At 56.2% G+C, this 24,280-nt stretch overlaps 1 protein-coding gene across 3 annotated transcripts in view; it reads right to left on the reverse strand.

Annotated features, from left to right (window-relative positions):
* NTN1 (netrin 1) overlaps positions 1-24,280 on the reverse strand; it is a 168,773-nt gene that overhangs the window by 52,887 nt on the left and 91,606 nt on the right. For all 3 annotated transcript variants that reach the window (XM_045986152.1, XM_045986151.1, XM_045986150.1), the window contains exon 3: positions 8,430-8,618. In XM_045986152.1, coding sequence (XP_045842108.1) covers positions 8,430-8,618 — 189 coding nt within the window. The remainder of the gene's footprint in view (positions 1-8,429; positions 8,619-24,280) is intronic.

Below are 24,280 nucleotides of genomic sequence, written 5' to 3' on the forward strand. Positions count from 1 at the left end.
CATGGAAGCTGACCGAGGCTGCTGGGGTGCTCCAGAATGGAGGGGATCTGAGGTAAGGTGGCAGACTGGTGGGGTCGGGCTCGGAGACCCAGGCAGGAGGAGGAGCGAAGGGGGATTGACCCGAGTGGGACTGGTCGCCAAGTGAGCTCAGAGCTGTGAGTAACATGAGATGGCAAGCAAGAGGGCCAAAGACAGGCTGTCAGAGAGCCCTATGGAAAACTTCTCACCATCACCATCATCATTTCACTCGCATGGAGCAACAGCACTTTTTTGGCTGTACCGTCCTACGGGTTTTATCGCATGTGTAGATTCCTGGAACCACCAGGCCAATCACGATATAGAACATTCCAACTCTCCTAGGAAGTCCCTCATGCTCGTCTGTGGCCAACACCACCACCCCAATTCCTGGGGACCACGGATCTGTTCTGTCCCTCTAGCTTCCCCTTCTCAGAACATCGTATTCTGGGACTGTCCAGTATGTATGACGTAGGGATGCACCATATGGACTCTCTGGGCCTGGCCTCCTTTACTCAGTCAAACGCATCTGAGATCAGTGTCCCAGCTGCTGTGTCAATCAACTGCTCATTCATTTTCCTGGCCCAGTAGTGCTCCACGGCACACAGACTGCAAACTTTTACAGCAGATCTATGTTTAATTTTATAAGAAACTGCAAAACTGTCTTCCAAAGTGGCTTTGCCGTTTTGAATTCCCACCAGCCGTGTATGAGAGTTCCAGTCATTACATATCCTCACTGATGCCTAGAATTGGCAGTACCATGTATTTTTGACATTCTAATAGGTGTGCAATGGTATCTCATGGTTTTAATCCATATTTCTCCAATGACTCATGACAGTTCACGTATTAAATTGCCACCTATGCTTCTTTGGTAAGTACCTGTTCAAGCATGTCGCCCATTTCTAACTGAGTGGTCTGTTTTCTTACTGATGAATTTTGAGAGTTCTTCACCTATTGTGAACCACGGCCTTTGTCGGGTATGTGATGTGGGAACATTTTCTCCCATCCGTGGCACATCCTATAGAAGGAGCATCTTTTTTTTTTTTTTAAAGATTTTATTTATTTATTTGACAGAGAGAGATCACAAGTAGGCAGAAAGGCAGGCAGAGAGAGAGAGGAGGAAGCAGGCTCCCCGTTGAGCAGAGAGCCCAATGTGGGGCTTGATCCCAGGACCCTGGGATCACGACCCGAGCCGAAGGCAGAGGCTTTAACCCACTGAGCCACCCAGGCACCCCTAGAAGGAGCATCTTAAAAAGTAAGCCAGATGCATCACTCTAGTCTCTCCTCTCCTGATTGCACCCCCCCACTATGGCTTTCAATGCTGTTGGAATGGGGTCCTCCTCCTGTCCACGCTCCCAGGAACAGCCCCCCCAACCACCTCAGCTCCCTTTCCTGCTTCCGGACTCTGGTACTGCACACTCCTCAGCTTCCTCTTGCTTTTCATATCCCAGGTCTCGCCTCAAATATTCTGTCCTCAGAGAGGTTGTCCCTGGCCACCTGGCAGGGGGATCCGTCCCCTCCTCCACATGATTCATCGCAATCTATACAATCTTCTACTTACTTTCTCTCCTTTCTTCACCATCGACCTCCCTCTAGAAAGCGAGCTCCAAGGGATCGTGTCTGCCTTGGTCAGCACTGGAACCACCCCTCTGCGGCATGCAGCAGGTGCTCAATAATCGTGCTGTCAGTGCACAAAATCGGGCCAAATTCCCTTCCTGGAGGGAAGAAGGGGGGCAGCAGGAAAGGTAATCCCCTCACATCCTAGATCGTCAGCAACCTCCGTGCGCACACTCCCCACTCCTAAATTCTGCACGCTCATGAGGGAGTGAGGATAATTTACGTCCGCAAATTATGCACAAACTGCGCCTCAGTGCTCTGTGTCCACCTCCTCTGCGGCTATGCTTTCCTTTCTCCCAGCAGTTGCTAACAAGGCACAAAAGGATAAATGTTTCAGGTTGCACTACCTCGCCTCTCCCCTGCCCCACTTGGATCAAGGTGCAGACAGCAGGAAGTGGAAGGGGAGGGGAGCCCCGTAATCCCAAGCTGGGTTATTTGACCCTCCGTGATCTAGTTAACCATAGCCTTCCTGCACCTGATTTACAGCAGAGGCGGAAGGCACGGGTCCCCCAGATGGTTCCCAGAGAGAGACGGAGAAGGGGAGAGACAGCGCACCCGTGCGTGTGTGCATGTGTGTGCATATGTGTGTATGTGTGTCCACACACACTGGCCTGGGGGGAGTGATGGGGGCAGCTCAGTGAGAAGGCACCAGAGCACCTGGGTCCCCGTGTAGCAGGGCAGTGGGGACCAGCACGGACCTTGCATCCTGCTCCCGATCCCCCACCGGCCAGGAGCCCCCACGAGGCTGCCAGGCCCTTCTCAGTAGCACTTTTACATGTACATTTACATGCACACAGCCCATCCCACCTCTCCCCTCAGCGTTTCCAGAGGCGGCTGCTAGGCACTCATCGCTGCTATACACCCCCTGTGTCATTTTTGCTCCCGAAGCACGTCCATCCCTGACGGCGGGTGTGCAACAGCATCAGGGCAGACACCGGGGCGGGGCCCTTCCAGCGGGCGGGGCCGGCTCCCCCATGCAGCACGGCTCACTGAAGGCACTAAGGCGATCAGACAGTCTCTGCTCTGTGTGCAAGCTGGCCACTGCAGGCGGCTCTGGTTAGTGGAAATTCTCCCGCTTGGACAAAGACTCCTAACCGCTACCAGGCACACAGGGTGCGTGTGCCGTGTGTCTGGGACGTCTTCTACGCCATCTCATGCACTCGATGCCCCCGAGTAAAATGCGCTCCGTTAACTGAGGCAGCTCAGAGATCCAAGGGCTTTTCTGCTCAAGAATAGGGCCCCGTGGGCCCCCCGGGAATGTCTGAGCAGAAAAAGGAGGAGAGTGGGTGACCCATGGCGGGGTGGCCGGGGCAACTGGCTGGGGTGCCAGGGAAATGAGACACAGGGCTGAGCCCGAAATACCCCGCTGTAGGAACAGGGCACTCGTGTGGGTCATGGGAACGGGGACGCTCCCCAGAGCAACATCACCTGCACTCCATTTCCCGGTTCTGCCGGATCTTCCAAGCTCCAGGGTCACAAATTCCACCGACGCAGGACACTGTCCCGCTGTTATCGGGGACCCGTAAAATTCTGAAGATTTGAAAAGAGCACGCAGGCCGTGGAATGTGGAAGCTGGCCCGGACTCAGAGGCCATAAATCTGAACACGATTTCACAGATGAGGATACTGAGGTCTAGGGAGGTCATGTGATTTGCCGGATGTTCCACAGGCTTTGAACCTAGAGCCAAATCCGGAGATCGGGGGTTCTGACCTCCACGGCCCCCGGGGAAGGATGTGCCAACAGAGACCACAGTTGGAGTCGGCTCTTGCGTGGGGGAATTTCCTCTCCTTCTGATTTTCCCTCGCCCCTGAATGCTGGGCCATCTCAGCCCCCTGACAGAGCCCACTCCTCGGGTCATGGGCTGTCCTCTAACCTGGGAGCTGCTGTGGCCACTGAGCACCTTCCTCCCTAAGAGGACCACGCTTTTCCCTGCACTCCCAACAGGGTCACAGACCAGAAATAAATGTCACACGGGACCCACAGAACAAAGGGCATTCCTGAGGTTTTTAGGTTTCTGTGGGCTGCCTGGACATCACCTGAGAGTCAGGGAGGAGTCCCAGCTTCCCAGCTGTGCTGTGACTAACCCCTCAAATGAGACAGAGATAAACCATGAAACAAAACTGAGGGGGGGAGATGGGGTAACAGAGTGATGGGCATTAAGGAGGGCACGTGACGTGATGAGCACCGGGTTTTGTTTTTTTTTAAGGTTTTATTTATCTATTTGACAGAGAGAAAGAGAGTGAGCACAAGCACGGGGAGCACCAAGTAGAGAAAAAAGGAGAAGCAGGCTCCCCGCGGAGCAGGGAGCCAGATGTGGGGCTCCATCCCAGGATCCTGGGATCATGACCTGAGCCGAAGGCAGACGCTTAACCGACTGAGCCACCCATAAAACCCATAAAACACTGGGTTGACATACTGACATATTACTGAACTCTACATCTGAAACTAATGATATACTATATGTTGACTAACGGAATTTAAATTTTAAAAAACATTAGAATTAAAAGGAACTTTGAAAATAAAAAGAATAAATAAACCCTCAAATGATCCAATCTGGCTTGCGTGCGCATGGGCGCACACACACACACACACACACACCCCATCTAGCTGCGAAAACCATCCAATCCCGTGCCTCCCTCCGGACACTAAATCATCAGGATAGACCAGCTAAGCTCCCAGCCTTGCCTGGCAAAATTTAATTTTTTAAAAGTGTTAAACAATCCCGTCCCACTCGATTTTCATCAAGAGAGCCTTAAAAAAACATTTAAATTCATTGATAATAAATCCCGCCCCTCCTCTGCGAGCATCACCAGCACAACTCCCAGGCCTCACTCCTTATTCCCCAGGGCTCGGGTCTCATCTGGACTCATTCATTAAGACGGGATCTCGGGGGATGTCAGAATTTCAAATCTCCGGGCAATTCCGAAGTGCAGCCAAGGGCAACAACAAGTTAGAGAGACTATACCAAGGATGCCCTTTAGTGAAGGTCGAGACTCAAGGCTGAGAAAGATGTGGGGAGACCCACACAGTGGTCAGGGGGCCGAGGGGGTGTCCCCAGGTGCCCTGTTCCTCCCCGAGCCCTGGTAAAGCTGCCATTAGAAACGGGTGGTGGCTGGAAGTCTCAGGCGTGCACTGGCCAAGACGGCGAGGACCGGTGTGTGCCTGGGCCCCGCCACCGCCCAAGGACCCGGACACCTTCGTGGCGGTCTGCATTTCGGCCACACTGGCTGTGGCCTTGAAGGATGGAGGCGGGCAAGGCAGGACAACCCATGAAGGAAACTGCCCAGAGAGATGGGACGCAGGCCCTTTGCGCGAGGGCGTTTGCGAGACGTGGTGGTTCATTTCTTAACTCTCTTTGCGATTCGGTTCACGGGAGACTCCCGGGATGTCTTTATCCATCACAGATGGTTTGGGAAGATGATAAATTAATATCATTCAAATAGAGACACGGCTGGAATGGTCCAATGGCAGTGTCTCCTTTGCCGGCTCTAAAGAGAAAAGAGCCCCCGAGTCCATAAAGAAGACAAATGGTAAACAAAACCGCCTATCTTTTGACAGATTCCAGGATGAGTATCCTTCACAAACCATTCTGCGGAGAAAAGGGAGAGATTCATCTCCTCTGACTTTGTATGGGACAACAGCCCGCGCCATAATGAGGCCTTCCCAGTGGTGTGAAATTACGCTGAATAGCGGCGGGCTGCAGCCGCCTGTGTTGCCGCCTGTGTCCCCGGGCATGTTTATTATGGCCCTTTGTATGCACCAGCCTGGCCAGCCCGGGTTTGGTTCTAAACCAGGGGAGGGGAGAAAGAACCCAACGAATCTGTTGCTATGAAACTTCCCCAATGGGGGGACCGCACAGTAACGTTTGGAATCTGATGCCCTTGCTCCAAGCTGCTCTTGTCTGGATCCACCCCTGCTCCAAAGTGAGCGAGGTCGCGAGCCCAGCCAATCGCCAGCAGGGCCTGGGTGGCCTCCGCCCCCTGCCTGGAGCTCCTCCCGGGCCCTGGGAAGTCAAGGGTAAAGGGGGCCCCAGTGGCCATTCCCAAGCAGCCTCGGGTCAACAGCCTCTGCCAGTTGTCCCAGTTCCCCAGTGAAATGTCCCCGCGACAGAGCAAGCAAGCACACAACCGGAGGCTACAGTGGGGCTCCCCGAGGTCAGCCCCAGGAGGCCGGGGCCGCACGCCACCGCTGCGTGTAGCTCATCATGCCGGGGCCAAATGCCTCCAGCAAAGGAGCCATTTCCTCATACGGACCCACCCCGGGAGGACAAGACACTGGAGAGACAAACGGACGGACGGATGGACTTTGTGAGGGTAGGGTGGGGACAGCGACTGCCGTCTGAAGACCTCAAGGGTACACAGCCCTCTCTGCTGGGGTCTGACCTCCCGCAGCTGGTCTCCCCACCACAACGCCCCCAGATGTAGGGTCTCCAATGGGTGGGGAATGTCCCATGGGGAACAGGGGATTCAGAGTTCCCACTGGTCCTGAGGGGCTGACACCAGACAAAAGAGAGCAAAGGGGAAAGATCTAGAACTGTCCACACCGGAGAACTGGCAGGACCGTTCAGGTCACATTCTTCCCGTTCGCTAATCAGAGAACAGATCGTTCAGGCAGTGTCCTTCCTCGCCAATCAGGTGGCAGGATCCTTGAAGCCCTGTCTTTCCCCGCCAGGCAGGAGGTACCGTGGAGTCCCGTCCCCGCCTGCCACATTTCCCTGACAAGACACGCAGGTGTCCTTCCGCATAGAATCTGCCCTCGCATTTCTCTCTTCCCTCGGCCTCTTCACTCAAGGTCCCGCTAAGGCTGAGGGCAGCTGCTGTCCAAGGCGCTGAGGGACCACAGAGCCACCAAGGCCAGACTCAGCATTTGAAATAAGAAGACAGGACCACACCCTCGTCTGCCTGCGCCTGTCCCGCCTGGGAACCAGCAGAGTGGCAGAGCCCCAGAGGACAGCCTGCAGGTTCCTAGGACCTGGTAGCTTCCCGACATCTCAGCCTGAGCCGGAAGAGGCCGCAGGTGGCTTTCCCGCCTCCCTGCGTTCAACAGAGGAGAGGGAGGGGAGGTGAATGGTGCGATAACAGAGGCCCTGCTCCCTGATGCCTCTCCAGGGGCAGGTCTTTCCTGCTCTGGGGGTGCAGGGCCGCTGCCCTTCCGCGCACAGCTGAGACCCCTCAACCATGGGCACAGGGCTGCCCACCTGAGTGGCCCCTGCTGATTAAAATTCCCCTGCCAAGTCCCCGAGGAATCTATGTGCGACCATCGTTTACAAGTCCTTGGCTTTGATTTCTTCTGTAAGGGGGAGAGGACAGGCGAAGAAGGACCTGGATGCCTTCCAAGTTTGGTCTCTGAAAACCCAAAGCCCATTCTCTCCCCACGGTCATGCTGTTGCTCGTGCCTTCCGGCCACCGGAGGCATTTCTGGGTCCCTTCGCTTCTGGCCACCTTCTCGGTGGGTCCCTGTTCCAAGTCTCCTGGGGGGGGGGTCTCACCGTGATTCGCTGGTTTGGAATGTGGAAATAGCCAGGCTACCTTTAGGGGTAAACTTCTCTTGACAACCACCAGAGGCAGCCTTAGGTCCACAGATCTGGGAGGACCGCTCGCTTGTGTCCCGGGAGCCACCCAGGATTCATCCCTGCTCCTGTGGAACCGAAGGGGCTCCTCCTGGGGGAGACAGGCTGGGAATCTGTTTCGTTTGGCGGAAAGAATTCTCCACCAGCAGGGCCGGCTTCGTGGGCCCAGTTGGTGGAGGCTCTGCTTGCTGCCATTTTAAAAAATTCTTAGCAGTTCCTATAAAAGAAGACCCGTGTTGTCATTCTGAGCTGGGCCGAGCCATGGAGCCGGTGGTCCGCACGCGTGTTCGGCATCTGGCAGATTTCTGGATAAGACGGGTTTCTGGAATGCAGCTGCTCCTCTGAGCCTGACCCTGACATGGCTTGGGTCTTGCTCGTGTCAGGGTCTACACGGGTCTGCCTCAGGACCCCGATCATGCTGGATGGTGGCCCCAAGAGCCCTCAGAGAGAAATCTCTTCTTGGGAACCCAGGGTCACGGCAAAGCCCCAGCTCTAGGGCCTCAAGTTTTAGACGGGGGCAGCCCCAGTTCCTGGAATTCCCAAAAGCAAATGTGGCATGGGGGGACCCCCAGGACTCCCCCCAACAATAGCACTAAGTTCCTGGCATAGCTCTGAGTTATCTGACCATTGCTTCATTTTTGTTGGGGGTTGGGGGGGGGGTCTTAGAGAAAACACAACAGCAGAAAGGGAGAACATTCGGGCTCGCTGCCGTGAATGCAAAGTCTCCTTCTCCCTTTAATTTTTTTGTCCTCAGAAGGAAAGCTGTTTGCAGGTGGATTAAATGTTCCTTCTGAGACCCTGCCCCCAAAGCCGCCGACCTCACTGTGACGGTGACCATGCGTGTCTGTGTGAGTGCCGGGAGGCCCCGGGAGGGGCCGGGGCGCACACACATCCAAAGAAATCCGTCTGCGTGGTTCGGGTAAAAGAGGGCTCTTTGTGCGGCCGGTAAGCCCGGTGAACGTGACCCTCACCCCTGGTATGCAGCCGGGCGGGGGCGGGGGCCTGCACCCTCGCGGGGCTCACACCCTCTCCTTTCTTCTCCTTGGGGCCATGTCTCCACTGCCCCTTTGTTCCGGCTTACACCCCCAAATCCAGGGAGGTCATGGGTGCACGCGTGCGTACATGCGAGCGAGCGAAGCGGTCCCAGTGGAGGCCGGTGTGCGTGGGGACAAGGGAGGACAGAGGAGAGGACAGGAGGACCAGTTCCCGAGGCCCCGCCCCTGCCTACCTTTGCAGGCCTTGCGGTGGGTGATGGGCTTGCCCATGTCGCGGTAGTAGCCCTCCTTGCAGTAGTGGCAGTGGCGGCCGGCCGTGTTGTGGCGGCAGTTCAGACACACGCCCCCGCTCTTGCGTCCCGACAGCTTGTAGAGCTCCATGTTGAAGCGGCAGCGCCGGGCGTGCAGGTTGCAGTTACAGGCTGTGGGAGGCAGGGAGAGGCGTCAGGGCAGGGGCGAGGGAGGGACCGTCCCCAGGTTCTCCCCCAGCTCCGCTGCTGGACCTCAGGAAGGACCTTCCCCGACCTCCCCCAGCTCTGCTGCTGGACCGCAGGAGGGACTGTCCCCGACCTCCCCCAGCTCTGCTGCTGGACCGCAGGAGGGACTGTCCCCGACCTCCCCCAGCTCTGCTGCTGGACCACAATCCTTCCCTGGGAGCTTCTCCTTGGCTCCCCTGTTTGCATCCAGAAGCAGCTACCAGCCACCCAGCCACACCTGAACCACAGGCAAGCCCCCTGCTTCCCTCACACGGAGAGACTTCATTTCCATCCACCAGGCTGCCGGCCCCCACCCCCCTCTCACTCACACTCACACACACACACACACACACACACCCCTTAAAATTGGGAGCTGGGGCGGCCATCGTCCTTGTGCCCAACCCTGCTTGCGAGACTGCGGTGGTGTCCGTCCTCCCCACTCATTCGCGGAGGCCCTCGCCCAGCTGCTGAGAACAGGCTGTGTTTGGGGACGTGGCCTTTCCAGAGCTGATTACATCAAAACGAGACTCCGAGGGTGGGCTGTCCTCCAATCTGACAGGACACCTTATGAGAAGAGGCAGTTTGCCCACACAGGGGCGCACACACAGAGGAGAGGAGGTCTGCTAGCCAAGCAGAGAGGCCCCGGGAGGAACCAACTCCGCCGACACCTTGACCTTGGACTTCCAGCCTCCAGAACCACAAGAAACACACGTGTACCAGCTAAGTCCCCAGCCTGAGGTTGCCGGAGACGGCAGCGCGAGCAGACTCCTGCGTTATTTCCAGGGCGTTCTGCTCTGTGGGCGCACGCTGCCCCCTCCCTCCTGAGCTCCGACCACCAGACTGTCCCCGCCACCTGCGGCCGTTCCACAAGCCACCGAGGGCTCAGGGGCCGCCTGCACTGGGGTTTCCTTCCCCCCTTCCTCTCGGGCACCCTCTCATCTGGTTCTCCTCCTGCTGGCCCTGCTTCCCTTCCCACGGCCACCAGAGCAGAATTCTGGGCTCTAGTCTGAGAATGTCCGTCATCAGCTGAAAGTCTTTCCGTGGCCCTCCCGTTTTCCCTCTGGGTAAAATCTCAATGAGTTGGCACACCCTCGGGGCTCCGAATAAGCTGGTCCTGCTTCTCCTCGGGTCTGCTCACCCTAACCCCACGCCGCTCTGATGCTTGAGTGGTCCCCCACTTTTTTCAGTTTCTAGAGCACACTGTGGGTGAGGACCCCTCGCCTGCCCCCCTCCGTGGCTTGGAGGACTCTCTTCACCCCAGAACCCTCCTCACCTGCTTGCACCCTTCTAATCCTCCACGCCTTGGTGTCAATGTCTGTCCCGGGCCCTCCTTCCTTCCACCCCCCGCCCCCACCCGGGGCATCCCACGCCGCCCCTTCAGACCACCCGGTGTTGCCCGTGACCTGCTCCTGTGGGCTCTGACCTCTAGGCTAACTCAGTTTCCCTCTGGTCTACTCCCGCTCCCTCCTCAGCACGCTTTGCCTGCTTTTGGGCTAAGTTTGTTTTGAATCGCATTTTATGGAATGTCTAAAGAAATGCTTAGCGCCAGACACTTGATAAACAAAAGCAGAAAAGGCGGGGGGGGGGGGCGGTTGGGGAGACCGGACTGAGATTTGCAGCAACCACGGTGAACACAGGGGTCGTCCCTTGCAGACTTTAACTGACGTTTGCTCAGCTACTTTCCACGGACCTGGTTTGCACTCGTGCATCTCCCTCCGTGGCCTATTTTCCCAGAATAATGAACATCTTTTAATGCCAGATATTGTTCTGCACGACTGAGAGAGGCCGTCTCGTCTCCCCTGTGAACGTGTGCATGTAATGGGCTCTTTGGAATCCCCAGCGGGTGCATTTCAAAGTGGGGCCTCTCCGGGGGTTGAGCAGTTGGGTTGTTCCGGGTTTGTGACTATAACACACAACACCGACAGTGACCAGCTTTGGACCTGCGCATCCGTGCTCTGCTCTGACGGCCGCTGCCCCCGGGAGTTTCTCCAGATGGCATGCCTAGGGTCGTTGCTGGATCCGCATGGTTTAAACTCAGGATCCAATCTGCCGAATCGCCCTGGAGAAAGTCGGTCCTAGCTTCCAGTCCCTCCCAGCAGGATCTGAGAGCTACTGTCTCACCATGCCCTTGGAAGGAAACATCATTACCCCTTTGCTATCGGAATTCTTTATTTTTCATCTCTGCCAATTTGTCTGGAAAACACACACACACGATTTTAATTTGTGTGTCTTCTGTTACCAGTGAGGTTGGACATTTCTCTGTGTGTTTTTTTCTTTGTATTTCTCTCTCTCTCTCTCTTTTTTTTTTCCTGCGCATTGCCTGTTCATGCCATTTGCCCACTTTTCAAATAAGGTGTTTTTTTTTTTCTTACAACGTCTAATGCTCTTATAAATGATGGACTAAAAACTATGTGCCTTTTCTACCATACAAGCTGCATAAATCTGCACCAGCTTCGTATTCATTTATTATTTTTGTGATTAAAAATATACATTTGCCTCTTTAATTTTTCGCTCTGACATTACAAGTTTCTTCAGATGTTCTTGCAAGAGGCATGCCACTAGTCACTCAGCTGACAAGTAGAGAAGGACACGGCTTGCTAGGGAGGCATTGTGGGGGAGGGGGTCACAAGAGAGGTTCGGTTCACACCTGAGCCTGGAAGCAACTGGAAGGCAAATTAGACCACAGAATGACTCCTGAGAGCCTCACCAAGGGTCCCTCAGCACCTCCAGCCCCTGCATCAGCCTCGCCTGTTCCGCAGCACAAGGGACCATCATGCATACATACACACGTCTACTGTCCTCGGGACTCACTCAGCCTCCGCAAGGATGTTGGGGGCTGCTCAGGGTGAAGTGACCTCACAGGACCACCAAGGCAGTAAATGGCCCAGGAGTAGAGCCCAGGTCTTCTGGCTCCTGGCCCACTACCCCGGAGGAAAGGACCCACATTATTGGAAGGAAGAGCAGGGACTACAGCACAGAATCTGGACCTTTCCTACAGACACAGAAGTCACGGGGCCTCATACACCTGCCTAGGTGCAGGGATCTGGAAAGATCACTCAAGTCTGGCTTCCTCAAGGCTCTCTTGTACTGGGAAGAGCCTCACTAGCAGCATCTTCTGGTCCTTCACAGAGAGAGATGCTCGCCGTGTCCTCCTCTGTAAGGACAGTGCCAGCTGTCCCTCACCATCCCCCCAAAGAAGCTGCCTGAACCTCTGAGTCCTTCCAGGGAGCTCAGCACCTCCCTTCCCCACCCCAAGGGGGACCCCTGGGTGATCGCTCTCTTCCATATACAGCATACACCAACACAAGTCTCTTCCCAAACACCCGGTCACACAAAAGAAAGCTCAGAGGCCAAACATCAAAAGGCAGGACTCCCCTCCCTCCCACCTCCTCTTGGAGCTGTCAGGGGACATCAAGTGGCAATTGCAAACGCTCAGGCTTCTGCAAAGTATTTTATGGCTTGTTTTCTTTTCTCTGTGTTTTATTTTCTCTGCACAAATGTTAAAACGCATCAGGCAAAGCATCCCCATCTGGGCCCATCGGCTCCACACCGAGATGTCACCCCACTCCCAGCTGGGCCCCAGCCCCTTCCTCAAAAGGACACCTTAATCCCTCATGCCTTCCTGTTTATCTCCTGCCTCTCTTGGAGGCAAAAATATTGGGTATTAGTTTCATTATCAGATTTCAAGGAGGGAAGGAAAGGGTAGCTTTGTGAGAGCAGAGAGGTCAGCCTGGGGGGAAAGGGGGCAGGGGGCAGCACGACTTCTGAGGAGCCTCCATGAGGCAGGGCCAGGAGCCCTGCAGGCACTGCGTCCTGCCCAGAGGTCCCCAGGCACCCAGAGAGAGCGGGTCTGGACCCCAACCTCCACGCCCTCGTTCAGGGGATCCCCATGGACACATCACGTGTGGCTACATTTCAGACCCAGGAGCATAACACGGGGCAAGGAGGTAGGAACAGGAGAACCCCCATCTCTCCATTCCAAAATCTGATGGGAAAAGAGGCCCAACAAATGGTTCCATCAAGAGTCCTCTAAGTCCTGTTTTAACATATTCCTGTTACCACCACTCCTTAAGTTTTTCCAAACCTGTCCCATAAACCTGGGTTGTCTGAACCCTCACCACCGCACCACCCAAGCCAGTTCAACTCAACACACACCTGAGCACCCTAGCTACATGTCAGGCCCCATGCCACAGGCCACGAGGGACATGGGCATGGATGACGCACCCTCAAACTGTCCAGGGGCCCCTGACAGAAGGAGGGTGCAGACGAGGGCTCTTGGCAGCAAGCTTTCAGATAAAGTAGGATAAATGTTCTCCCGAGCTGTGCTGGTTTCTTGAGGACAGGGTAGTGTTTGCCCTTACCTCCTCCGGCCCAGAGCAGATCTCATGGTACAAATAAGAAAGAGCAAACGTAGGCAGGTCAGAAAGTAGATGATGGATGGCTGGGTGGGTGGCTGGCTGGCTGGATGAGTGGGAGGATGGGAGGATGGATGGATGGATGGATGGATGGACAAATGGATGGATGGATGAGTGGGAGGATGGGAGGATGGATGGATGGATGGATGGATGGACAAATGGATGGATGGATGAGTGGGTGTGTGAGTGGGTGGCTGCATGGATGGATGGATGTATGGATGAGTGGGTGGATGGACGGAGGGATGGGTGGGTGGCTGGATGAATGAGTGGATGGTTGGTTGGGTGGCTGGCTGGCTGGCTGGATGGTGGATGAGGGGGTGGATGGATGGGTGGATGGGTGGATGAAAAGATTACGCATGCACGGGTGGATAGGTATGTAGGCGGACGGGTGCATGGGTAGAAAGGGAGGACAGATGGAGAATTATGTGGTCTGCCTGGACCACATCCTGGCAAGATACAGCTTTGCAACATTCGTGACATTTCTTGTACTGTTGCTTTGAGCTACTTAAATCTCTTGCTGCTGCAACTCCTTTGCGGAGTTCCAAATGGCACGGTTTCTTTCTGGCGGATCTGAGGGCCGTGCTTCTGCAGGATGGGTATCCCAGGGCTGGCGACCAGTCTCTTGCACATGCAGCCTCCAGCCTGTGGATGGTGCGTACGTGGGCCGCTTATTTTGGACAGTTTAGCTGTAAACAGGTAAACCTAAAATTCCTATGCTGGGGGCGCCTGGGTGGCTCAGTGGGTGAAGCGTCTGCCTTTGGCTCAGGTCATGATCTTGGGCTCCTGGGCTGGAGCCCCAAGTCTGGGTCCCTGCTCCGCGTGGAGAGCCTGCTTCTCTCCCTCCCACTGCCCTTCCCCCTACTCGTGTGCACTGTTTCAAATTAAAAAAATATTTTTAAAAATTTAAAAAGAGGGGTGCCTGGGTGGTTAAGTTGGTTGAACGACTGCCTTCAGCTCAGGTCATGATCCTGGAGTCCCAGGATCGAGTCCCACATCGGGCTCCCAGCTCACTGGGAGTCTGCTTCTCCCTCTGACCTTCTCCTCGCTCATGCTCTCTCTCACTGTCTCTCTCTCTCAAATAAATAAATAAAATATTTTAAAAAATTTAAAAAGAAATAAAACTCCCATTCTGCTAGAGCAGTAACTAGGGGTTACCTTCTTAGAAGGCAAGAGAAGGGTTAGAGAGAGACTGTCATGGTCTCACCGCTGGGAGCTGGCTAAGATGTTATTCTCTAAGAGCAAACTCGAATACTGCCCAGGGGGTGACAGACGTGTACGCTCCTTCAGCAGACGCCGCCTGGAGCCTTCGAACGAACAGGGAGCTGGCTGAGTGCAGGGGAGACAGCAGCAAAAGGGCAGAGTCCCGCCCTCCACGGGCACAGGAAATCCATCAACCATGTCCAGTGTCCTGACTGCTGTAAGGACTTAGACAGCCAGGGAGAGCACTCTGCTTGTCCCCTCTGGGGACCATTGCCCAGGGCAGGACCTGAGAAGAGAACCAGGACAGAGACGGAACATTCCAGCTGGCCGGCCAGCCCTGCCCCAAACACGACCCGCACGTGGGGGTCACCTAGGCATCCAGTTCAAATCCCGATTCAGCTTCAGGGTTCTGGGGCGGGCCTGGGAGTCTGCATTCCTGACAAGCACCACCCCCCACCCCGGGCTGGTGGACCCGGAATGAAAGCAAAAGAAACGGGTGCGAACATGAGCCACTCGCTGGACAGGGAGCCCGCAGGGAGATGATGGGTAGAGTTCGTGGCCAGGCGTCCGTGCTAGGGCTGCGGGCAGAGGTCTGGTTTCAAAAGACGCTACTCCTTGGACGCCTGGTTCAGAATGAGGCCAGTACTTGAGTTGTTTTTAAGAGTCTGAGGCAGCTTGTATACCCTTTTATCTGTTTCTTCGCTACTCTATTTGGTATCTATTTATTTAGAAATGCTTTGACCCTTGTTTATAAATCTTACGCTTTCCGCCTTCTGTGGTGTGTTGTCTGAGACCAGATCTCAGCTTCTGAGGTGACCAGGCCGGGCCGTTGCTGCTCCCCACGTCCCCACACCTGGCTCCCACCAGCACCCGGGGACACTCGGAGCCGGGCTCCCCAAGGGCTCCTTCCCGGACATGGGCCACGCCAGGCAGATTTCTGGGACCCAGACCCTCTCATGCCTACACTACGGGAGAGCTGGGCAGAAAAGCGATGACCACACACCAAGGTCCATTTAGAAAACAATCCATTCACCTTACTAATGGCAAGTGGATTTATTTTTTCCTTCAACAGATACTGCCTGAGCCCCTGCGGATGTCACAGTGCACAGGACAGACGCGGTCCCCACCCTCGCCGAGTCTCTGCCGTTCCCTGGCACGAATGGGTCTGGTGAACGCCACTGCCACGGTCACCTTCCTCCAAGGCCTTCCCCATCCCCCAAACACAGGCCTTAGAGCCTGTCACCAGAGTCATTAACCAGCCAGACACTACAAGCGGTGACCGGCCGGCATGAGCCAAGCAAATGGCACAGTTGCTAAGAGACCAGAAGCATTGCACGTGGGCAGCCTGGTTCCAGTCAAGGCCCTAGAGGTTTGCATCCGCCGGAGGGGCACCTTGCGTCAATTTTAATTCAAAGGCGGTTGAAAAGCCTTGCCTAGACTGGACGAGGAGCGCTGGACAACTGTCTAAGTGAAGGGGCGCCTGGGGGGCTCAGTCGTTGGGCGTCTGTCTGCCTTCGACTCAGGTCATGATCCCAGCGTCCTGGGATCGAGCCCCGCATCGGGCTCCCCGCTCTGCGGGGAGTCTGCTTCTCCCTCTCCCTCTGCCCCTCTCCCCTGCTTGTTCTCAAATCAATAAAATCTTTTTAAAAAGTGCGTCAGGAAGCCCAGCTGCTGCACGGCTGACACCTGTGCTTGACATCGGGTCAACGTCGGCAGTTGACATCGAGGCTATGACCCCTTCCTCCTCCTCTCGAGCCCTGGTTGGCAGTTCAAGGAGCCACTCACCGCCCCCTCTCCCCCAAGACTCCAGCACAGGACGGTTTTCTCAAAGGCGGGTGCAGAGTCACTGAAATTGCCTTCCAAAAGGCAGACGGCCGAGCCCCAGCCCTGGAAGTTTCTGATTCCGTAGGTACCTCGTAGCTTCCACCTGCTGGAGGAGGCGGCCATGGGGGACGGGGGGACAGCCAACGGGACAGTGGCGACCTGGGTCTTCCAGGAGGAAAAGGTGTAGCAAGGACACCCAGCAGGGTATCGGGCAGAGGAAACCACTCCGAGGAAGAGAACGAATCCACTTTGGGGCACGTCGGGGTCCCAGAGCGGGGGTGGGTTAGTAGCACGGATCTCCGCTGGTGAGCCCGGGAGCCCTGCCAAAGCCACATTCTCACGGGGAGGCGTCTCTCCGACGAGCCTCCTCTCGGTGGACAGAAGGCCCGCAGAGCCACAGCACAGTTTTGTGGTTTGGTTTTGTTGTTTTTGGTTTTTGGTTTTTTTTTAAAGCTCCAACTTGAAAATGGAAACTCTGACCCCCAGACCTGCGCTTTATCTTCGGTATCAGAAACAGGATCTACAAGACGTGGATCAAGGTGGTCAGGAAAACGAGCTATAAAAACGGGAGTGGGAAACCAGTCAAGGAGGCCGGAGTTCCCAGCAGCCACGGCGGGCCTTAGATGGTTCTGATAAAGTCCCCAGAGATAAGTGGCCTGTGTTTGCTGAGGGCTTAGAGAGCTTTAGCCCGATGTGCGCACAAAGGGGCCCTCTGTCAACAGTCCTTCAGGCCACTAATAGGGCTGAGCAAACACTAGGAGTAACAAGCTCTTCACACCTGTGGGGCTTGGGAAAGGCCGGCCCCTTTGTCAAGATGTCAGACAAAAGAGCGGCTGGGAGCCGGGCCCCCCCCAACCCCCCAACCCAGCCAGACCCTCAGCGGCTGCTGGAGAAGGACAGACTGGGAGTGGGGGACAGATCGGAGGTCTGTGGGGGGACTTGCCTCCCTCCTGCAGCCAAATGTGGACTCCAGCAGGGCAAGGAGAGTGGCCCGCCATGGGGGCACCCCTACCCCCGCCCCGGGATGTCAGGCTGGCGGGGAGCTAGGGCTGGGCCGGGGTCTGGGGGTACCTGGGTCAGCGGCCCCACAGTCCCCCAGGCACAGTCATGGCCTGCTGGGACACCGGTCTCTCCTCTGTGGGTGAACCAGGGCCACCCCCCGAATCGGCCTGACCTCGCCGTCACTTTTTCCACTGACTTTTTCGCTCGGTAAACATCTTAGCGTTTTCTTCCCTCTGCCCTTTTTTGGCTTCTCTGCCTCCCCTTGGGCTCCTCGCGCTGCCCAGGCCTTTCGGCTGCTAGGGCGTAACTCGGGGCTCCTGCTGCATGAACATCCTTGCCTTCGTGAGCAGGGAGGCCCCTCTGGGTGGAGGAAATGCCGAGGAGGCTTTGGTGAGCCCTGAGCAGTCATCAATTCTGTCTGCAGCCCTCATTCCTTAGATCCTCCCTCCCCGCCATTCCAGAGCCACGCCCCAGGCAGCTGGGCAGAGGGGGCCCTGCCCTGTCACCTCCCCACCGCCTCAGGGGGTGTGGGGGGGACTCCAGCCCCCGCCCACTGTGTGGCATTCCCAATTCCAACCGCCCTCCCTCCCAAATCCCCCTTCAAGCTCCTCTCACCTTGTTGCTGCCCTGTTCCGGAACCTTCCGGACGCTGTTCTGGAATTTTCGGGGCCCTGTTCTGGAATCTTTTTGGGAGGAGCCCCGCTAAGTACAAGACACAAACTCTCTTGCCTTCAAGGGTAGTACTGGCTGCAAAGCAGAGCTCCAGAGATGAGGGGGTCTCGCCTCCTCCTTCCAGTAGGACCCCGTATGAACGTCCCTACCCCATTCCTGTCCTCACCCGAGATCTCTCAGCTCAGCGGGGAAAGGGGATGTTGTCCCCCACCAAGGGCAAAATCAGGGTTTTGGAGCTGGTGCAGGCTTTCAGCATTTCCTAGTTTACCCTCTTGTCGGAGAGATGAGAAAAATGCAGCCCCAACCGGCAAAGGGACTTTGCCAAGGACCTGGAACTCGTTAGGGGCACTCCTAATTCAGGGCTCTCTCCAGACCTCCAGCACGCAAGAGAACGGCATGGTCGTGGGCAGGACGGACCTTGATCAAGCCTTGGTGTATGGCTGCTGAAACGCATTCCCGAAGGCCAAGAGGTTTCTCGAAGTGGAAGCTAGGTTCCACGAGCAAAGCTTCCCCCCAAGGGCTTTGGTGGCCCCCAAATCCTCTCTGCCTTGTGGCTTGTCCGCCCTGCCCGGAAGGGGCTCCCTTCCAAGCCCGCTTCCCCAGAGGTGGTGCACACACTCCCTGTGTTTTATTAAATGGACATATGAGGGCTGATTTGCCAGCCGCGCTGGCCAAGCCTGGCCCCTGGCTCCCTGGAGTCGTTTCCCATCTGTAATGGGTCCCATCACCGGATCTGGCACATGCCGGGCTGGAGATGCGAGGCCTTGGAGAGGCTGGCGGAGAGGAAAATTTAATGACCTGCAGTGGATTCTGCCCCTGTGACACCAGGCAGAAATGCACTCGATTCCCAGGAGACCTCTCCCATTCCCCTCACCACGGACCCACGGGCAGCGACGCTCCTGTCCTGGACCTGTTGTTTATTTCAACTCAGACTCGGGCAAGAAGCTCCGGGGACCAGCCTAACCTGCAACCCAAACAGCTCCAGGGATGGGACACAGCACACAGGGCCTGTGAGCCCAGGAGCCAGAGCTCCCTGCCCTTGGACGGGGACAGGTTGAAACCAGGCTCCTGCGGGCGGGGGCGGGGGGAAGGGGGGGGCGTCGCATTGGGTCAACACCAAATGCCCTCTACCAACTAGGACTGCCAGATTCAGCAAATAAATACATGGGGACGCTCAGTTCCAGGGGAATTTCAACAAATACTTCCTGGTGAAAGTATGCCCCGAGCGTGGCAAGGGCATCCTATCTCCAGCGCCTTCCAGCCCCCCATCACATGTGTGCTTTGCCTGCAATGTGTGATTTTTTTATGTAACAGCTTTAAAAAAAAATTTTTTTTTTAATCACAGGCGGCTGTGATCTTCTGGGCATCCACAAGTCCCACCAGAGGGTGGCGGGGGGATCCCACTCAAGGTGTCCTCCTGGCCGTGGACACCACCGTTAATGCTGAGAGGCCATCTCTCTGCCCTCAGTAGGCTCTCTGGGGACTCACTGCTCCCCAGCATGCCCCAATTCCCCATGCAAAGATATCCATATGGGACCGCACTGCCCTTTAGGGAGAAAAGGGGGAGGAAGGCCATTATATCAGAATGGCCCAAACTCTCTCCCCATTTTCATCGGGACATGGTTTGTGGAGGGGTGGACCCACAACTCTGCACCCCCACCCTGAATCCAGTTGTTTTAACCAAACCAGCAAGTATTGTGTACTTAGATGTCGGTGAAGTGTTCACGAGATCGCAGTTAAAGGCTTTAATTAAGCTTCGTGTCACTGAAGAATGTAGCCGGCTCTCTGGAAAACAGCATGGAAGTTCCTCACAAAGTTAACAATAGAGCTACCCTATGACCCACCAATCGCACTACTGGGTATTTACCCTGATGATACAAACGTAGTGATCCGAAGGGGCACCTGCACCCCAATGTTTACAGCAGCAATGTCCACAATAGCCAAACTATGGGAAGAGCCTGGATGTCCATCAACAGAGGAATGGATAAAGAAGACGTGGTCCATATATACAAAGGAATACTATGCAGCCATCAAAACCCCTCTGAAATCTTGCCGTTTCCAATAATGTGGATGGAACTAGAGAGTATTATGCTAAGCAAATAACTCAATCAGAGGAAGACAATTATCATAAGATCTCACTAAAATGAGGAATTTGAGAAACAAAACAGAAGATCATAGGGGAAAGGAGGGGAAAATGAAACGAGATGAAACCAGAGAGGGAGACAACCCATAAATGGAGACTCTTAACCTCAGGAAACAAACTGAGGGCTGCTGGAGGGGAGGAGTGGAGGAGGGGAGAAGGCTGCTGGATGGATACTGGGGAGGGCATGTGCTATGGTGAGTGCTATGAATTCAGTAACACTGATGATTCACAGGCCTGCATCCCTGAAAACAATAATACACGATATGTTAATAATAAAAAAATTTTTTTAAAACAAACAGAAGAATGTAGGTGGCTGACCACAGGACAGAGGCAGTGACAAGGAATGGAAGATGCGGCCGGCCAAGCATAGGAGGGGCCCCCCCGATCCCCGGGGAAGAGAGTGATCTTGCCGCTTCTGGGGGCATGCAAGTAGAGAGACACAGTACAGGAGAGTCTAGCTCTGCAGAGGAGGAGAAGGAGGCTGATAAAGTCCCTTCCAACTCAGCCTTGGAGGAAACACTGGTCGGCCTCTGGGCAGCGAGATGCTTCCAGGTTTGAGGCCCGGGCCAGTCTACTGTCCAACCTCACACTTGTGTTGGTAGATGCGGTGCTGAAGAAATCTTCCAGTGTGTAACTAACTGAGTCCTTGGGGTAGAGACCACAAGTCTGGAGGAGACAGCAGAAGTGGGCGGATGTGGGGGGTTATTTGCAGAAAACAAACCCAATGGTCCTTCTGGAATGATGCCCTAGTTATCTAGGGAAAATGGCCCCGGGGACAACGGTCACCTCTCCCTCGTGGGCAGATGATAGCTTTGCCGCCGAGCATCTTCTGGGCATCTTCTGGGCATTCAGATCAGTGCACGAATAGCGGGACAGTGGGGGCTTAGCTCAAATACAAAAACAAAACCAGCCACTCTTTGAGGGTTTCAAAGGCTTCGGGGCTGACGGATCTACCATGGAAATGCCCCAGCACAGCTGTACGTGGCTGGTGTCTCCATGACAGCTGGTGCCGGGAACTAAGGGTTGCTGAGCACTTTGAACATCTCCCCTGGATTTAGGAGTCACCCCAACGGCTTGCTAGCTGGATCAGGCTGAAACTCCCAGGGAAGAGCCAAACAAGGGGCTGGCCCTTGTAGGAAAGAGGAGGATCCTTTCCTGAACAACCCCTTCACCTTCCTCCTCCAAATTATTCACAGCCCAACAGTGGGGCCAAATATCTCCCGCCAGCCTTAACCTGAAGGAGGAGATGGGCAAGAAGTGGGAGCAGAGGGCAGGTGGCCGTCCTCATAGACAGAGCAGCTGCCTCCTGGCCACCTGGGCCCATTTCAGCCACAAACGACAGCCGGGACAAGTAACCCGCCTCGGGCCCATCTCGGTGCACCCAGGTGACCCCCAGACATCACGACCTCTCCTGAGGCTGTCCCTCTTTCTGCTGCTTCCGACCCCTGAGCCATGGCCCCCCAGGCCAGGTGAGCCATGGCAGGGGAGTATGGGATGACTGTGAAAGGTGTGGAGGCCTCTGGAAGGGTCCCCCAGCCCCAAAGCTGGCTAGTGACCGCAGAAGCATCTCCTCATCCCCATCCTCTCTACGAGGGGAGGGACAGGGAGGGACGGATGGAGCCCTGACTAACACATTTGCTCATCCATATGCCCCACACCATACAGCTTCTCCTTCCGTCTCACCAGAAGAAGCCTTAAATAAAAGGGATGGAGAACAAAGGCGGCTTAATTTTATATGCTTGGTCAGACAGACAGCCTCACAAAATAGCTCATTTTCCAGGTGAGGATACCAAAGCCCTGGGCAGAGCCCACGGGGCCCCTGTTCAGCTCCAGCTCTGAATCCTGGCATAGTCCTCGGCTCCCAGCTGCAAATGGTGGGGCTCAGCCCTCCCCCTCCCCGGGCCTCCACAGTGACCTATTTAAGGCACGGGCTGAGCTGGACGGGGGTTGTTTTGACAACGGTACCCCTCAGGTAAAGTCTTTGGAAATGTTTCTTCTTTCTTGCCCCAATATGAGGGGGTTTGGGAACCAGACAGGTTCCTTGTACAAGGAGAAGGGGGGGCCGCATGTGAATGCCCCACATTTCTTGGCCCTGATGCTTCTGGCTGCTTTGGATTTGGCTAATTCCCTGGGCGCCCTCTGTAATTCCACAGTAATGTGGCTTTAATTGTCCCCAAAGCAGGCCATTCTTTCTTTATTGTGCAGTAAATTTCCCTCCAGAGTTCGGATTTCATCCGCCTGCCCCAAGCCAGGGAGCCAAGGGCCAGGCCGGCCTCGGGGGGCAAAGACCACTGTCCCCACGGTTGCCTCTCGTGTCCAGGTCGGGCAGCCCTCTTCTGCCCCCCTCCCCCCACACCCCGGCCCACACTGGGACCCGAGATGGCTGGGCGGCGGGCTGTCAGGACCCCCGGGGATGGGAGTGCACAGTGGGCAGGAGGCAGGGACACTAGTCTGTGGTTCTGTCTGGAAAACCAATTAACTTCACAAATGCAAACAAGCTGTGATCCCGGGATTCATTCGGGCTGCCGTCGGGGCGAGGGGCGAGGTCTCACGTCTGCTTCACCCGCAAATGCCGCCGAGGCAGGAGGGAGGTGCTGAGACGGGGTTCGGGGGCCTCTCTGCATGGTGCACCTGTGCGATCCGCCGGGCCCACCGCCCCGCCCCGGCTGCTCTGCCTGTCGGTAAGGGGAGCAGGAATGATGAGCACTGTCTTATCAGATGAGGTAAAGCTCGTAAAACACGGCGAAGACCGCGAGCCTCGAGCTGGGTGCCGCGTTCCGATGCCACCTGTCACACCAGCACGGTGTACCTGACCTTGGGTGTGCGCGTGAACCTCTCTGTGCCTCGGTTCCCCTCTCTGGAAATGGGGCCATAACAATGTCCGTCTGTTACTGCAGGGAATACAGGACCAGTGACCAGAGTCACAAGCATCATTCAGGCGCCACTGGTGACGGTGTGTGTGGGAAACTGGCTGCACGCAGGAGACACGAGCTCAGCCACGGGCCGTGCCCTGCCTGGGTCCCTCACGGGGACACAGATACGAACGCAGACAGCAACGCCCGCAGCACGCTCCCCCAGGAGAATGTCACAAACGGGGTCACCGCAGGGCCGACCCTGGGCCTCCTGAGACTCAGACCCTGGGGAAGCATGCCCAGTGCATCTCCAAGGCATCCTCTGACCATCCCAGCCCTGGCTGGCCCCGTGTGGTTTGTGCCCAGGGTTGGACGCGACTCTCGTTGCCACGATCTCCCCATAAGAGCACCGCTACAGCAGAAGCAAGAACAATGCAGAAAGAAGGACATCTCCCAGGGCCAGAGCGATGGTCACGGGTTTTCTCCACTGAGAGCGGAGCCACTCGCCCGCATACCCCGCCCCCGGATTCTCATTCATCTTCGTTACGCAGTTTCCAACACAGCGAGAAGAGGGAACTGAGGCCGAAGACAGGACAAGGCAAGGTGAGGGCCCGGGAAGCGAGCAGTGTCAAGGCCTTCCAGAGCGGGGCTTTAGGTCTGTGGCTCCTTCATGGCCATGACCTTCTCCTCTCTCCTCTACTCCGGCCGGCACTGTCCGCCTTTCTGGGCGAGTCACACCACAGGAAAGAGGGACACCCCATAAACTCGTGGCCACGCCTCACCACTCACCGGTCCCTTCCCCGGGGAGCCTGTCCTGGCCCCTCTCCCGAGCACCGCAAGCTCACGGCGGACCCTGCCCCCAGCCCCGCTGCGGCCGCAGCGCACCTGGCTTCCCGCGCGCATGCGCCGTGCGCGTGGACTTGCGCCCATCCTGGCATCTTACCGCGAACGCAGACCTCGCACCTGCGCTCACAGGTGTCCCCGCCGTGCAGAACGGAAGCTCCTGGAGGGCAGGAATTTATTTTCGTGTGTCTTTGGTTCCCTGCTGTAACCCCGGGGCCTAGGACACAGAGCTTGTGTACGTAGCCGGGCTCCAGGAACATCTGCCGAGAGCTGTCCACCCCGTGTCCCACGCCCTGCACGAGTCCCCAGGTCAAGCACCCCGCCCTTTCTAAACCCCCGACCCCTACCACTGCCCACCTCACCTCCACACCTCTGCAGTCTGCGGCCTCCACAGCCTCCTTCTCAGAGACAAGAGCTCCGCGTCCTGGTGCTCCCAACTTGAAGCCACTGTCACGGGGCCACCCCCTTCCTCTGCTGCAGAGCTGGTCCCCCCCACCCCCCCGTGGGGTTACGACCTCACCCCTGTGCCTCTTCAGGACGCCCAGGGTCATCCATGACCCTCTCTTCAGATACCCGGCCTCTCCCTTGTGTCCCCCTTTGTCCCCTCATCCTACTGGCAGGGAACCCCCTCTTTAAAAAAAAAAACAAACCCGTCTA

The sequence above is a fragment of the Meles meles genome, chromosome 18 (assembly GCF_922984935.1).
Source record: "Meles meles chromosome 18, mMelMel3.1 paternal haplotype, whole genome shotgun sequence".
Lineage (NCBI taxonomy): Eukaryota > Metazoa > Chordata > Mammalia > Carnivora > Mustelidae > Meles > Meles meles.